At 45.7% G+C, this 13,709-nt stretch overlaps 2 protein-coding genes across 2 annotated transcripts in view; one reads left to right on the plus strand and one right to left on the minus strand.

Moving 5' to 3' along the window:
- LOC118013960 (olfactory receptor 10J3-like) overlaps positions 1-13,709 on the minus strand; it is a 155,191-nt gene that overhangs the window by 80,554 nt on the left and 60,928 nt on the right. The window lies entirely within an intron of this gene.
- Positions 9,663-11,581, plus strand: LOC118013962 (olfactory receptor 10J4). Its single transcript, XM_035009909.1, is given in 1 exon segment — positions 9,663-11,581. A coding segment is annotated over 1 exon segment (1,017 nt). The 5' UTR covers positions 9,663-10,285; the 3' UTR covers positions 11,303-11,581.

Raw genomic sequence — 13,709 nt, forward strand, 5'->3', positions numbered from 1 at the left:
GAGAAGAGGTTATCCAAACTAGTAAGGGAAAGGTGACCAATGCATGGGTCACAGGGGGGCATCTGGTTAGAGGAATCAGCATTTAGAAAGATTTAGATGAAGCAGCAAGAGAATCACTACAGGTCAGTGGTTAAGGAAAGGTTCCAGAGCCAGAAGGTACTACCACTGAATCTTATTTCACCTTGGGCAGGGTCCAATCATCTCCATAACACACTGTCCTCATCTATATGATGGGTAACTTTAGTACTTAGCTCTGAATACCGTAAGGCTCAAATAGGTTAAAGCATAAGCCATTAAGCAAAATGACAGACATGGTAAGATCTCCAAAAATGTCGGCCATGGTTATCATCACTGTTAGGGATGATCATGTCACGTTTAGGAAATGAAGAGTGGTTCTGAATGAGTCTAGGGCCATGGGGTTTGTAGCAGCTTTAAGGAGGCTGAGACCCTGGGGCCTCCTGTAAGGAAGAGAAACCCAGCTGAGACTTTGGGGTTGAACGGTGCCTCAGTGTGTGGGATTTTCCAAAATACAAAGATTGAATTTGAACCAAGTATGTCATTATGCACTTTCTACTCTTGTGAGAGCTGAATGAGCCTGCATTAGCTCTGTTCACACCATTCCTAATAGACTGACATGACACATCCCTTCTCGGCTTCTGCCACTGTGGACCTCAGAGTCTCTGCCTTATCAGGCTACCTGCACGCAGGAGCCCCTTCCCACTGTCCCAAGGGCATTTCCCAGCTCTTCTCCGGTGGCGTGGATGGGGGGCCCCCCACAGGCATGGAAGAGAACCAAGGGTGTGTGAGGGGTCTTTTATTTGTACTGCTCCCTGATGAAACCCAGTTTTGTGTGATTTTTTTAAATCTTTCAGGCCTATATACTTAGAAATTGCCCACAGCGGTTTTAAATCCTACTTTCTTTTAAATTAATAGCTCAGAGGAGTTTATGCATTAATCATACTCTCTGCTCTCCTCTTAAATGTATTATTTTACATTTTCTCATTCCCTCTTCCTGCCCGCTGCAAAGGAATTCCTGCCATTTATTTTCATTGACTTCTTACCTTTATGTCTTTGAGTATATGCATTTCTATTAAGAGAGATAACCATCTATCTCAACCTTTATTACCTGCCTCTAATCTAAACATAATAAAGATTCTCTGTTACTTTAATGGTTCAAATATCAGAGAGCCTTTCCAAATTTTAAAACCCAGAATACATTATTGTTTTTATTTATACAGCAAACGGTTCATCCAGCCTCTTAAGAATACACCCCCCCTATAAAAGCCACACTGCTTTTCCCTCAGAGGTAAGACTCCGTGCATCGGCACTTCATTCCAGAAGCCAACATTCACCCCTACCTGTCATCGCAGACATCTTCCTCCTTCCCTTCTGGATGCCACTGTATCTCTCCATCTCTAGCATTAAAGCAGACTCGGGTTCCCCAAGCTCAGAGTTCCACTTTTCTCATGCAAATCCTCGTATGTTCAAGTGTTTCCTGGCCCTCTTTCTGTTCCTGTGTGAGAACCAGAGCTCAAAGAACCAGTGCCCGCCCATGTCACTACCATAGCTAAGAGGAATGTCGTCTTTCGTCTCAGACCCAACAGCCTGGGTCCTCCGCCTGCCTCCATGACAGGGTGTCAGGATAACTTGCAGCTAAGGTAAAGCTCAGACGCTTCATAGCTCTTGATAGTGGCTTTATTCCCATTTTCTTAGTTCTCTAAATATGGCTCTTCCAGAATACGCACAGTGGGTGATCTGTAGAGAGAGCGCTGCACCCCCGTGTTCAGCACTGCATTACTCACAACAGCCAAGACCTCGAAACAACCTGAGTGTCCATCAACAGATGAATGGATAAAGAGGATGTGGGAGACTACAGGTGTGCACGCACACACACATGCACACACTCGTATCATCCAGCCACAAAAGAGGAAATGCTGACCTTCGCAACAACATGAATGACCCAGAGAACATTACAGTAAGTGAAATAAGCCAAACACAGAAAGAAATACTGTATGATCTCCGTATGATCTCATATGTGGAATTTAAAAACACTAAGGTGACAGGAGCAGAGTAGAATGGTAGTTGCCAGGGGCTGGGGGAGCTGGGCAGACGTTGGTCAAAAGATACAAACTTTCAGTTATGAAATAAGTAAGTTTGAGGGATCGACTGTGCAGTATGGTGACTACAGCAAATAATGCTGTACCATATACCTGAAATTTGCTAGGAGAGATCTTAAGTGTTCTCACCACACACACACACACACACACACACAGTGGTGGATGTGTTAACTAGCTTGATTGTGCTAATCCTTTGACAAGGTATAGATCAAATCATCACATTGTATACCTTAGACATACACAGTTTCTATTTGTTAATTTTATTTTAATAAAGCTAGGGGTCGGGGTGGGAGAGAGAATGCTGGTGAAGGAGCCCTACAGCACTCCCACAAAGCCCCAAGCCAGACTGGAGCTGGAGGAAAGAGGACGGCAGAGCAGTGGTCTTAAGACAAAAAGAAGCTACCCAGGGGCGCCTGGGTGGCTCAGTCGTTAAGCGTCTGCCTTCGGCTCAGGTCATGATCCCAGGGTCCTGGGATCGAGCCCCGCATCGGGCTCCCTGCTCGGTGGGAAGCCTGCTTCTCCCTCTCCCACTCCCCCTGCTTGTGTTCCCTCTCTCGCTGTGTCTCTGTCAAATAAATAAAATCTTTAAGAAAAAAAAAAAGCTACCCAGCAAGCTAGACAGAGATGGATGGACATCCAGACAGACAGACAGAAAGGACTAGATATGTTTGACCATATGTAACTAGTTTTGGGAAAATGTTTTGCTGTTCTGATTAAAAAAAAAATTGAATTATAGATACTTCAAAACTGACAAGAGGGTCCAATTACTAAAATTGAGAAAACAAAAGTTGCACTGGAAGAGACAGACTTACAGTATGCTACATGGCTCAGAATAATATTTGCATATTATAATGACGTATGTTCTCAAAACAGATTTAATTTTTAGTGGGAGGATGACAGGAGAAGTATGTGGGTATGTCTGTGTTCATGTGTAATAGTGTGAGCAAGCTGGGAAGGCAAGAGAGGATGCCTAAAATCTAGGAATTAAGAAATATAATTATAGGCATTTTACATAAAATAGAAGCAGCAGAAATATGGAGGTGAATACCCTGAGAAGGAGGCAGAAGAGCTGACTTCTAAGAGGCAAGAATCACAGGTGGATAGAGAACTGTTTTAATAATGAAGTGCCATTTTGTATTTTTAATTCTGCATTTGTATTATTTATAAAAACTAAATTCAATTGTAAAAATTCAGTTTGACTTTTGGATGACTAGAAATGGTGTACATATAACCAGAAAATGAATCAAACAAAAGCCTGGCGAAGAAACAGAGTAAGAAATCGTAGTAAATGGAAAATAGAGGATGACAGTAATACTCAACAATATCTCTAATTATAAAAGATGTGAGGGGATTAAGTTAATCAATTGAAACAAAAGGCTCTCAGACTGAATTTTAATAATCTGACACTACACTATTAAAATAAAATGAAACCGGTTGAAAATGAAGAGGTTGAAAATGAAGAGGTTGAAATGGAATCCAGGAACATGCTGACAAAAAAAGTTGATGTATCACTAACATCAGACAGAATCGTATACCAAGTGAAAACCAGTAAAGGACCTAGACTATTGATAAGCAAAATAATTCGCCAGGATATTATTCCATTCATGAATTTATAAGGTCCTAACAGCCTTGCTTCACTTTATATTATGCAAAAATTGGTAAAACTACTGGAAGAAATTTAATACCCAAACACAGGAGATAGTCACACAGTTCTCTCTGAAACTAATAAAACAATCAATGGGTCAAGGGAGCTAAAAAGGGCAGAAGAACAATTAACAAGCCTGATCTAAAAGCCTAACCTTCTTACTGAGAATGGTCACTATCCTGACCCCACAGGACGCAACAAATTGTGAAATATTGGTATTATATAAATAATTTTCATTGACCACAATGCATTAAGAAATCAAGCCCCTTCCCAAAAAAGTAGTCAAACCCTTGATTACCCCTCCCCTTAGATGGGAATATTTACTTCATAAACACTTACATACCAGCCATTATTCTAAGCACCTTCAAATATTTACTCATTCAATCTTTGTAACAGCTGTTTGAGGAAGTACTATCATTCCCCACATCTTACAAATGAGGCAATGGAGACAAGGAGAGAAGGAACAACTCCCCCAAAGAGGGACGGAGAGAAAGAAACCCAGCTCTGTGACTCCAGGATCTGAGCTCTTGACTCTTGCCTCACGCTTATTCTGTTCAGAAACATCTAAGTAAACAGAGTTAAAGAAGACATAGAAACAAAATTTTTTAAATACACAGTACTACAACTTAAAACAGAAGCACTACATATCAAAATAAATGAGAAACATCCAGAGCAGTTCTCAGAAATTTATAGCTTTATATATTTACTGTAAGAGGGAAGATAAATAAAAAATTCTAATCCAAAAAGCTTAGAAAAGAACCAAATAAACCCAAAGTAGAAAAATATAACAAAGTAGAATTTAAAATACCAAAGTAAACATGAAACAACAGAAATATTTTAATTTTATGTTGTTAGTCACCATACATCATTAGTTTTTGATGTAGTGTTCCATGATTCATTGCGTATAACACCCAGTGCTCCTTTCAATGTGTGTCCTCCTTAATACCCATCACCAGGCTAACCCATCCCCCCAACCCCCTCCCCTCTAAAACCCAGTTTGTTTCTCAGAGTCTATAGTCTCTCATGATTCATCTCCCCCTCCGATTCCCCCCCTTCATTTTTCCCTATTTTTAACATATATTGCATTATTTGTTTCAGAGGTACAGATTTGTGATTCAACAGTCTTGCACAATTCACAGCGCTTACCAGAGCACATACCCTCCCCAGTGTCTATCACCCAGCCGCCCCATCCCTCCCACCCACCCCACCACTCCAGCAACCCTCAGTTTGTTTCCTGAGATTAAGAATTCCTCATATCCGTGAGGTCATATGATACATGTCTGTTTGACTTATTTCGCTCAGCATAACACCCTCCAGTTCCATCCACGTCATTGCAAATGGCAAGATCTCATTCCTTTTGATGGCTGCATAATATTCCATTGTATATATATACCACCTCTTCTTTATCCATTCATCTGTCGATGGACATCTTGGCTCTTTCCACAGTTTGGCTATTGTGGACATTGCTGCTATAAACATCGGGGTACATGTACCCCTTCGGATCCCTACTTTTGTATCTTTGGGGTAAATACCCAGTAGTGCAATTGCTGGATCCTATGGTAGCTCTATTTTCAACTTTTTGAGGAACCTCCATACAGTTTTCCAGAGTGGCTGCACCAGCTTGCATTCCCACTAACAGTGTAGGAGGGTTCCCCCAGAAATGTTATTTTTTAAAACTTGGAATCTTTGGAAAGATCAATTTAAAACAACCTTCAACAATGAAGATAAATCAGACAGACAAAGCAAAATCAGGAAAAAGGCCACAAGGGCAGGTACACATAAAATAACTATAAAAACATACTTGAAACAACTTTAAATATTTGAAAAAGTACATAAAATGGGCAAACTCATAGGAAGATATAAATTACCATAATTATACCAAGAATAAAAAATTTATTAGACTAATAACTCTACAAAAATGGAAAAGCAGTGCAAAAAAAAAAAAATCTACCCTTTCAAAAAAACAAACAAGAAAAGATACCAGGTTCAGAGCTTACAGAAGGCGTAAAATTCCCCCAGCATTTAAAAACATTGCTAATTGCAAACGTTTGATACCAAAAATAGGCAAAGAAGAGAAAAATATTTAAGAGATAATTATTGGCAAATAATGGGTAGATGAAAAAAGTAGCTAATTGAATTCAATGGGGTATATTGGTCTTGGTCTTTGACTAAGAGTTTTCCTTAAAAATGAACGCATGAACATTAGAAAAATCTCTTAATGTAATTCACCACCCTAACCAATTAAAGAGTAAAAAGCATATAATTGTATCCATGGATATAGAAAAGGAAGCAGCTGAAAATTTAGTAGCCTTCTCGTGATAAACTTGCAGATAGACCGGGAATAGAAGGGAACCTCCTTTGTCTGATAGAGGGCATCTGTCAGGGATGTACAGCAAGCATCCCCTTTCATGGGGACTAAAGCATGAGAAGCACTTTAAAGATTTGAGGGAGAGAGCACGCGTGAGCAAGCGCCGGAGCGTGAGAGGGAGGGGCAGAGGCAGAGAGAGAATCTCAAGCAGAGTCCCAGCAGAGCGCAGAGCCTCATGTGGGGCTCGATCTCAGGACTCTGGGATCACAACCTGAGCCAAAACCAGGAGTGGGATGCTTAACCAAATGAGCCACCCTGGTGCCCCATGAGAAGCATTTCAGTTAAAATTTGAAAAAAGGAAAAATGCCCCTAAAACGGCTAGCATTCGATACTATATGATAGCTCATCACTGGGTGCAACGAGATATAAAAAGTCAGAACGGAAAAGACAAAACTGCCAAAATAGACAGATGATGTAATCAATGTATTTTCTCCCTTCTCAGAAAAAAACGCCATCCACTCCAGATTTTTCAGTCTTTTTACATCTAAACTCATCTTATGTCAGATAAACATACACTAAGAATCCTCCATTTTCTAAAGATGTACTCGTTTTCCAGTTCATAATTTCAATATATCAGGGTTTCCTTTTCTTTCTCATGGGTTTCAAATCCCTTGTATTTCTAATTCCAAAGAGCTGCATAAATATTTGAATGGAACTACTGGAAAACCTGCAAAGGAGGGACATGGACAATTAACTGATTATCTTCAGGTCTTGGTAAAACCTGCTGCCCCCCCAAGCTTTCCTGTAGGTGCCCTGCAGACGGCTTCCATGGTCCAACAAGGCTGCACCCTGGGCCCCCCAGCAGTGGTAAATACTCTACATACGTCTCTCTCTCCACTGTGGGGCTCCCTGGTCTTAATGGCTTATGAGGCCAAGTGGTTCCAGGTTCTCCCGAGTCAATGCTTTGGGGCCATGAGAGATTAATAAACTGCCCTTCTTTCAAGTACTCATGCCTCAGTCTGCTGGTTCTTAGAAAGGGAGCCTCTCCTACTTTGACAGGTGTCTAAGAGAAAGGCACAGAGCAGGCACCAGAACTAGGAAACACCCAGGAGCCAAAGTCCCAGGGAAGCTGGTGGATCTGGGGTCTGATCTGCCTTCAACCTGTGGGAAGGCCTGTCTGGGGCTCACGGCGGGAAAGGCAAATAAGGCTGGGTCTGCTGTCGGCACAAATGTGGGGGGAGATGTAGGAGAGGCAGAGTGACTCCAGGCAGGCCTCCCTTTGCATCACCTTCCTCAGGACGAGGTCCTCCGCTTTCCCTGGCCATACGCGGCGATGCTCTGGAGGGGGGCATGCAAAGCAGGGCTGCTCGCACGCGGCACAGATGCCACGGCCCCGGTTTCTGCTCTGTTCCCTGCACCTGGCTCGTGGGCTGTGCTCCGCGAGTACTTGTTGAAAGCGTCTAGGAGTGAATGAGTCACAGTTCCAGAACGTTCGAATTGGAAGGGGCCGCGGAGACCCGAGTGTGAGTGGCTTGCCTAATAAAGCCGCACCCTTAAACACCGCTGGGTCCTGAGCCAAGGGCTCCTCTCCATCTACTGAGCAGAGCAGGACGGCGCCCTGATGCAAAGGCTTCGCTCCTGTGGGAAACCCCAGGCTGCCTGCACACACACGCTCTGTGGGATTGGGCCGATGAGCCCCCTGTCTAATGAGGTCCCCAGACATCAGGAGATTTGGATCTTGTTGCTACAGCTGTCTTGGGGATAGTCACTGTGGCTTTGGGGAGAGACCCCCCCGAGTCCAGGAACACCGTCCTCCCTCACAGCCTACAATCCACACTTAAGGGGCAGGGCTATGGAAGGCACTGGAGAGCCTGGTGCTGCTCTCTGCTTCTCCTACATAGGGCCAATCAGGAGAGGAATTAACCGACAGGGCCTGGTGGGTTCTCAGACCGCCTCCTGGGCCTCCCTTCAGAAGGTTCTGTGGATCTGCGCCCTGCTCCAGCCGAGCGGGAGCACTAGCTGTCGTGGGTCTGGCTCTCAAGCCTGACTCTCTGAAGCCAGCCTGGCGAGAGCTAAGTCGCCCCCCGTGACTCCGTAAAGCAGGGATTCTTGTCTCACTGGGTGGGGGCCTCACCGTCGCTGCTCTGTTGCCATGGATGCCACCCTTTCTCTCTTTTGTCCTGGGAATTCTGTCAAGGGGAAACATGAACGTACAGCCATGCTATCAAACTTTGGGAATAAAAAGCATCATAAATAAAAAAAAAAAAAATCACTCAAAGGGTTATCCAAACATTAGCCTAAGAAAATCTCAGGCAGAACTTTCAGAGGGCTTAATCGGTCCATTGAGCCCAAAATAGAGCGTTCAGGGCATCACACAGGGTGAGCCAGGGGAACTGGGAATGTGCCGTCCAGCGCTCACCCTCTATCATGCTCCTGGTGTACGGGCCTGGTGGCGAGCCACGGAACCTCGGACTCTGATGGAGTCAACCTGATCGTCCCCTTTACACCAGAAAAAACCTATTTCCTGAATGTAGAAGTCCCCACCATTTCCTGCCCCAGATATCAACCTGGGGCCAGGCTCACACATCAGGGCTTCATGAGTGCAGGGGCCCACGCAGGGGGTCCGGGACGTGGGTATGCCAGCAGAATCACTGCACTGGGGATGGCTCATCAGCCCAGCCCATACCCTCCCCCGTCCTGGGGGCCCGCTCCCCCGCTGGCATGTTTCCTGCCCAGCCCCCTCCTCCTCCTGCTGCCTCCAAAATCTAGAAGAGCAACCCTGAACCTGCAAACTGCTGTATACATTCTAGCTAAAGACCAGCCACCTTCTAACCTTGAGCCGGGCTTGGGAGAGGAGAAGTGAGGATAAAAACAATGACCTACAACATTCATATCTTGACATCTGTGCTCATCTTTACCAATAGTGACCATTTATTGGTGGCCTTCTGTATACTGGACCCTCTGCCAAATGCCTTCCAGCCATCTTGTCATGTAATTCTTCCATCAGCCCTCTGTCGTGGAGATCGGTCCTGCCTTCACCTTATAGGGGCAGACACTCCAACCTGAAGGGACAAATGTTTCTAGGGTCACACGTGAAGTAGGTGGAGCTGGGGTTTGTTCATGGGGGTGTCTGGACTCCAGACCAGCCCTAGCTCCATCCAAATTTCAGAATCTAGAACTGGACAGGAGGTGGGAAGTGGGGACTGGGTTTCTAAGTCAATGATTAAAGAAATCAATGACAAGAACCATCCATGAACATGAGAAAGAGTGCATGTGTTGGGGGAGGGAGTGTCTGACATACGAGAACCCAGTAGGGAGTGGGGAAGGGGAGGTTGGGTGAAGGAGCAGAAATTTCATGTACTGTTGGTCTCTTATATATCAAGAACTATGCTTGGCTTTCTACACATAGTAATTCATATGATCTCCATAGTAACACTGTGAGAATATATTATTCTATTTTATAGATGAGTAAATGCAGACAAATGAAGTGAGCAAAGAAAAGCATCCCTCCACTTACGCTGGGGTTAAAGCCAGAGACTTCTATAAACTTATAGTTACTGGTACTTCAAACCTTTAGGATGTTTCAGATGCTTTACTGCATTTAGAGACTAGAAAACAAGCAGAAATGACCCTCCACACAGAAGGGGATGAGGGTATTGAAACCAGTGGTATTTGGGGAACATAGGAAGGAAGCAAGGAGCAGGCTCTGGATCACAGACTGTCCCGGGTCCACACACAAGACTCTCATCAGGGGGAAAAGCAGTGTCTCCTCACTGCCTCTTCTAGACATTGGATTTTGAACTTGAACCATGAGGAAGGCAATGCTCTGTGCTGTGAGCAGAGCTGGAGCTGATCTCCTCCCTCCCAGAAGCGTGCCTCCAACCGCAATCTGTCCCTGGCTTGAATTCTTGTCTTACGTGTGTCCCTTCACAACTGGCTCTGGCAGGTGCAGCTGGACTAAAGCAGGTGAGCTGGGGTGGACATCCAACACCGTGCACTAGAGCCTTCTCTGCTCTGCATCTACTCCAGCCAAGCACGTGAGGTGCTTCTACCACTCCCTGCACATATTTACTCTCTTTCCCAACCCCCTGCATCAGCCCCCAGTGCCAGGTCCCTCAGAACCTTGGCAAGTCCTGGAGAACCCGGCCAGTGTCTGAAGACTGAGAGCTTCGGAAACCTGGAGCAACACCAAATTTGAGTGTTTGCACATGGCCAATGAGGACCCTGGACCAGCCTCCTGTTTCCAGCCTAGATGTTCAACCTTCCCGCTTCATCTCTTTCAGACCCAGATTCTCCTTGACGCCAAGACCCAACTTCACTGCTGTGACAGAGTTCACCTTTGAAGGCTTTTCCATTTTTGGGTGGCAGCACAGACTCATCCTCTTTGTGGTCTTTTTGGTCTTGTACCTGTTGACCCTCACGAGCAATGCCATCATCTTGATGGTTATCCGCCTCAACTGTCAGCTTCACACACCCATGTACTTCTTCCTGAGTGTCCTGTCCGTTTCTGAGACCTGTTACACCATGGCCATCATCCCCCAGATATTGTCCAGTCTCCTGAGCCCCCAACAAGCCATCTCCGTTCCAGACTGTGCCACTCAGCTCTTCTTCTAGCTCACCTTCGGCATCAACAACTGCTTCCTGCTCACGGCCATGGGGTACGACCGCTATGTGGCCATCTGCAACCCCCTACGGTACTCGGTCATCATGGGCAAAAAGACCTGTATACAGTTGGCAGGTGGATCCTGGAGCATTGGCCTGAGCACAGCCATCACTGAGGTGTCTTCTGTGTTCAGCCTGCCCTTCTATGAAGCCAACATCATCTCCCACTTCTTCTGTGACATCCAGCCCCTAATGAAGTTGGCCTGTGCTGACACCACCATCAAAGAATTTATTACTTTGCTCATCAGTCTGTACGTGCTTGTTCTGCCCATGGTGCTGATTTTCATCTATGTCCCGACGGTCTCCACCATCCTCAAGATACCATCTGCTGAGGGCCGGAAAAAGGCTTTTGCTACCTGCACCTCCCACCTCATTGTGGTCGTCGTCCACTATGGCTGTACCTCCTTCATCTGCCTCAAACCCAAATCCCAAAATTCCCTGCAGGACAGACTCATCTCCGTGACCTACATGGTCGTCACCCCCCTACTGAGCCCTGTTGTATACAGCCTGAGGAACAAAGAGGTCAAGGATGTCTTGCTCAGAGCTTTAGGCAAAAAGCCCCTCTCTTAGGTGCTGGCAGTCTCCATAAAACTAACAGTTTGCTGAAGGGGTGCAGTGAGGGAGCCTGTCAGCTAAGAGGCACCAGGTACCTGGTCTAGGCAACAACTGGAGAGGAGGGGGATAGGGTAAAACAAGGAAGGAAAAGAGTAAGAGATGGAGGGATGTCCTAAGACCAATAGATGGGCTTACCAGGCTTGGTGAAAACCAAGTAAGAGAAAGACTATTCAGGAGCTGTACTATCAGGTTAGACCTTGTTCCTTTTACCCTTGGCATAAGGGACAGTGAGCTAGTAGTGAGGATGGGAAAAATATATAGTATCTATCACAGGAATTTGTGGACTCGGAACCTGGCCTCAGCGTGAAAACGAGGAGCACTGAAATAACAAGTGTTCTCCATTATTTACACATAACACTTTCTAGGCTATATTTCATATGACAGTAAAAAAAAAAAAAAAAAAAAAAAATCACTCCATTCATTTACCGTGAGCCTACCCCTACCTGTGTGGACCCTAGACAGCGAGGTCAGACACAGGCTCTGATTGCCAGCTGAAAAATTGGTTGAGAAGCATAAAGCAAAAACTGTAAAAGTCGCTTCCTGGATATTGAGGGTTGCAGAAGAGCCCCCATTTTTCACATCCCATCCCCCCCCCCCTCGTCCCTGGACGTCTGGGTGATTTAAGGAACTCCGGCTGCTCTGCCCGGGTCTCCGCCGTGGGCTGGCACCCCCACCCCGGCCGACACAGATGCAGGAGTGCCCACCGCTCCTAGCCGCGCCCCCAGCCCTGTTCTGGACAACAGGCTGTTCACCACAGGCTGAAAGGAGGCTTTCTCAGGGGGGAACCATACCCCACTCCCACCCGGGAGGTACAAAAAGCCACCCACCATGCCTCAAGGTGGGACTAACTCTAGAGTGTTCCATCAGATCAGGCTGCAGGGAGACTGGGACTGAGACGACATCCTGGCTGAGCTCTACCCCATCCCACCTGCTTCCCTCACTCCATTTTTCTGAGTGTACACCCTCCGTCTCCCGCACAGGGGCAGGGGCAGGTTCTGCTTCAGGTCACCTGACCCATGTCAGGGGTGCCCCTATCTATCAGGCAATCACTCCAGGTCCACTGCTTGGGCAGTATCTCTGCTTCTGATGCACCTAGAACAGTGCTTGGCACAGAGCAGCTGCTCAGTAGTTAGGACAAAAAGGAAGAAAAGGAGAGAAAGAGGACAGCTATGAGCAACTAAACTACCACTGGCAACAGCAGACAGCTCTCTTCTCCCTCTTTTCCTTTTATTACTAGATGACTTTCGGGTTCTTTGTCCCCACTTGCGACAGCCCTTTTGGTACATTTATTGACTGCATCCTACACAGCCAGCATTAATTTAAGCACTTTTTTAATCCTCACTATTAATCTAGGAGGTACATATTTTATTAAACTTATTTTACAGATGAGAAACCTAAAGCCTGAAAAGAAAGTAAATTCCTCAAGGTCACAGATCTAGTCTGTGGAACCTAATCAGGACCCAAAAATAGGCAATCCAGCCCCAGAGTCTGTAGCTGCATTATGGGCTCATGATGATTATTTTAACCAGCTCTTCTCCTTTAAAATAATTGTAGAAAGAGCTCCATACATTGTGGATTTACACATAGCTCAAATCCTGCTAGAACATCCTTGGGTCTTGGAAATAAGTCTGAAAGTTCAGAAATTACATAATGTAATATGCTTCTCCCTTGAAAACCTTGGTGCATCCTTTCCCCACTCAGCACAGCCCTAAAGATGCAAAGAGTATAAAGTGGGCCAAAGACCACTGGAGGGTGACGGGGTGATAGGGCTCATGCCCATCAGATTACTAACCCAGTACCCGTCCACTTCTCCACCCTCATGACCCAAGGTAGGAGATACTTATGCAGTAATATTACAGATGGAGCCTCTATAGACTTTATAGATGGAGGCTTTGTGGCCAGAGAGGTACATGTCCCAATCCTAGGCCCACCATTATAAGCATGCGTTCTAGGAAAGTGACTTAACCTAGCTGGCCTTCCTTTCCTATCTGTGCATTGGGGCCAGCAAGGTCAACCTTCCAAGGTTATTGGGAGGACATGAAAATCTTATGGGCATAACATTTCCTGCCTCATGGGAAGCAGCTGAGCTGTTAGCACCTCCTCTACTTCCCATCCCCACCACTCACTGCTCTCTAGGTCACCCTAATATGGACATGCAGCCAGCTTTGACAACTGAGTTCTCAGAATGAGCTCCCTCTTCCTGGTAGGGACTTTGCAATGGGCCCTTCCCCCCACCCTCATCTTCCCCTACTCAGTAGTCTCTGATCCCATAGTTCAGCACACAAAACCTATTCTCCCAGGTTCTTGCAAGATTCACTTCCTGGCTATACCTGCTATGTGTTAATAAACCACTTCCCTTCCC

Source organism: Mirounga leonina, unplaced genomic scaffold (genome assembly GCF_011800145.1).
Source record: "Mirounga leonina isolate KUSES-001 unplaced genomic scaffold, KU_Mleo_1.0 Mir_154, whole genome shotgun sequence".
Taxonomy (NCBI): domain Eukaryota; kingdom Metazoa; phylum Chordata; class Mammalia; order Carnivora; family Phocidae; genus Mirounga; species Mirounga leonina.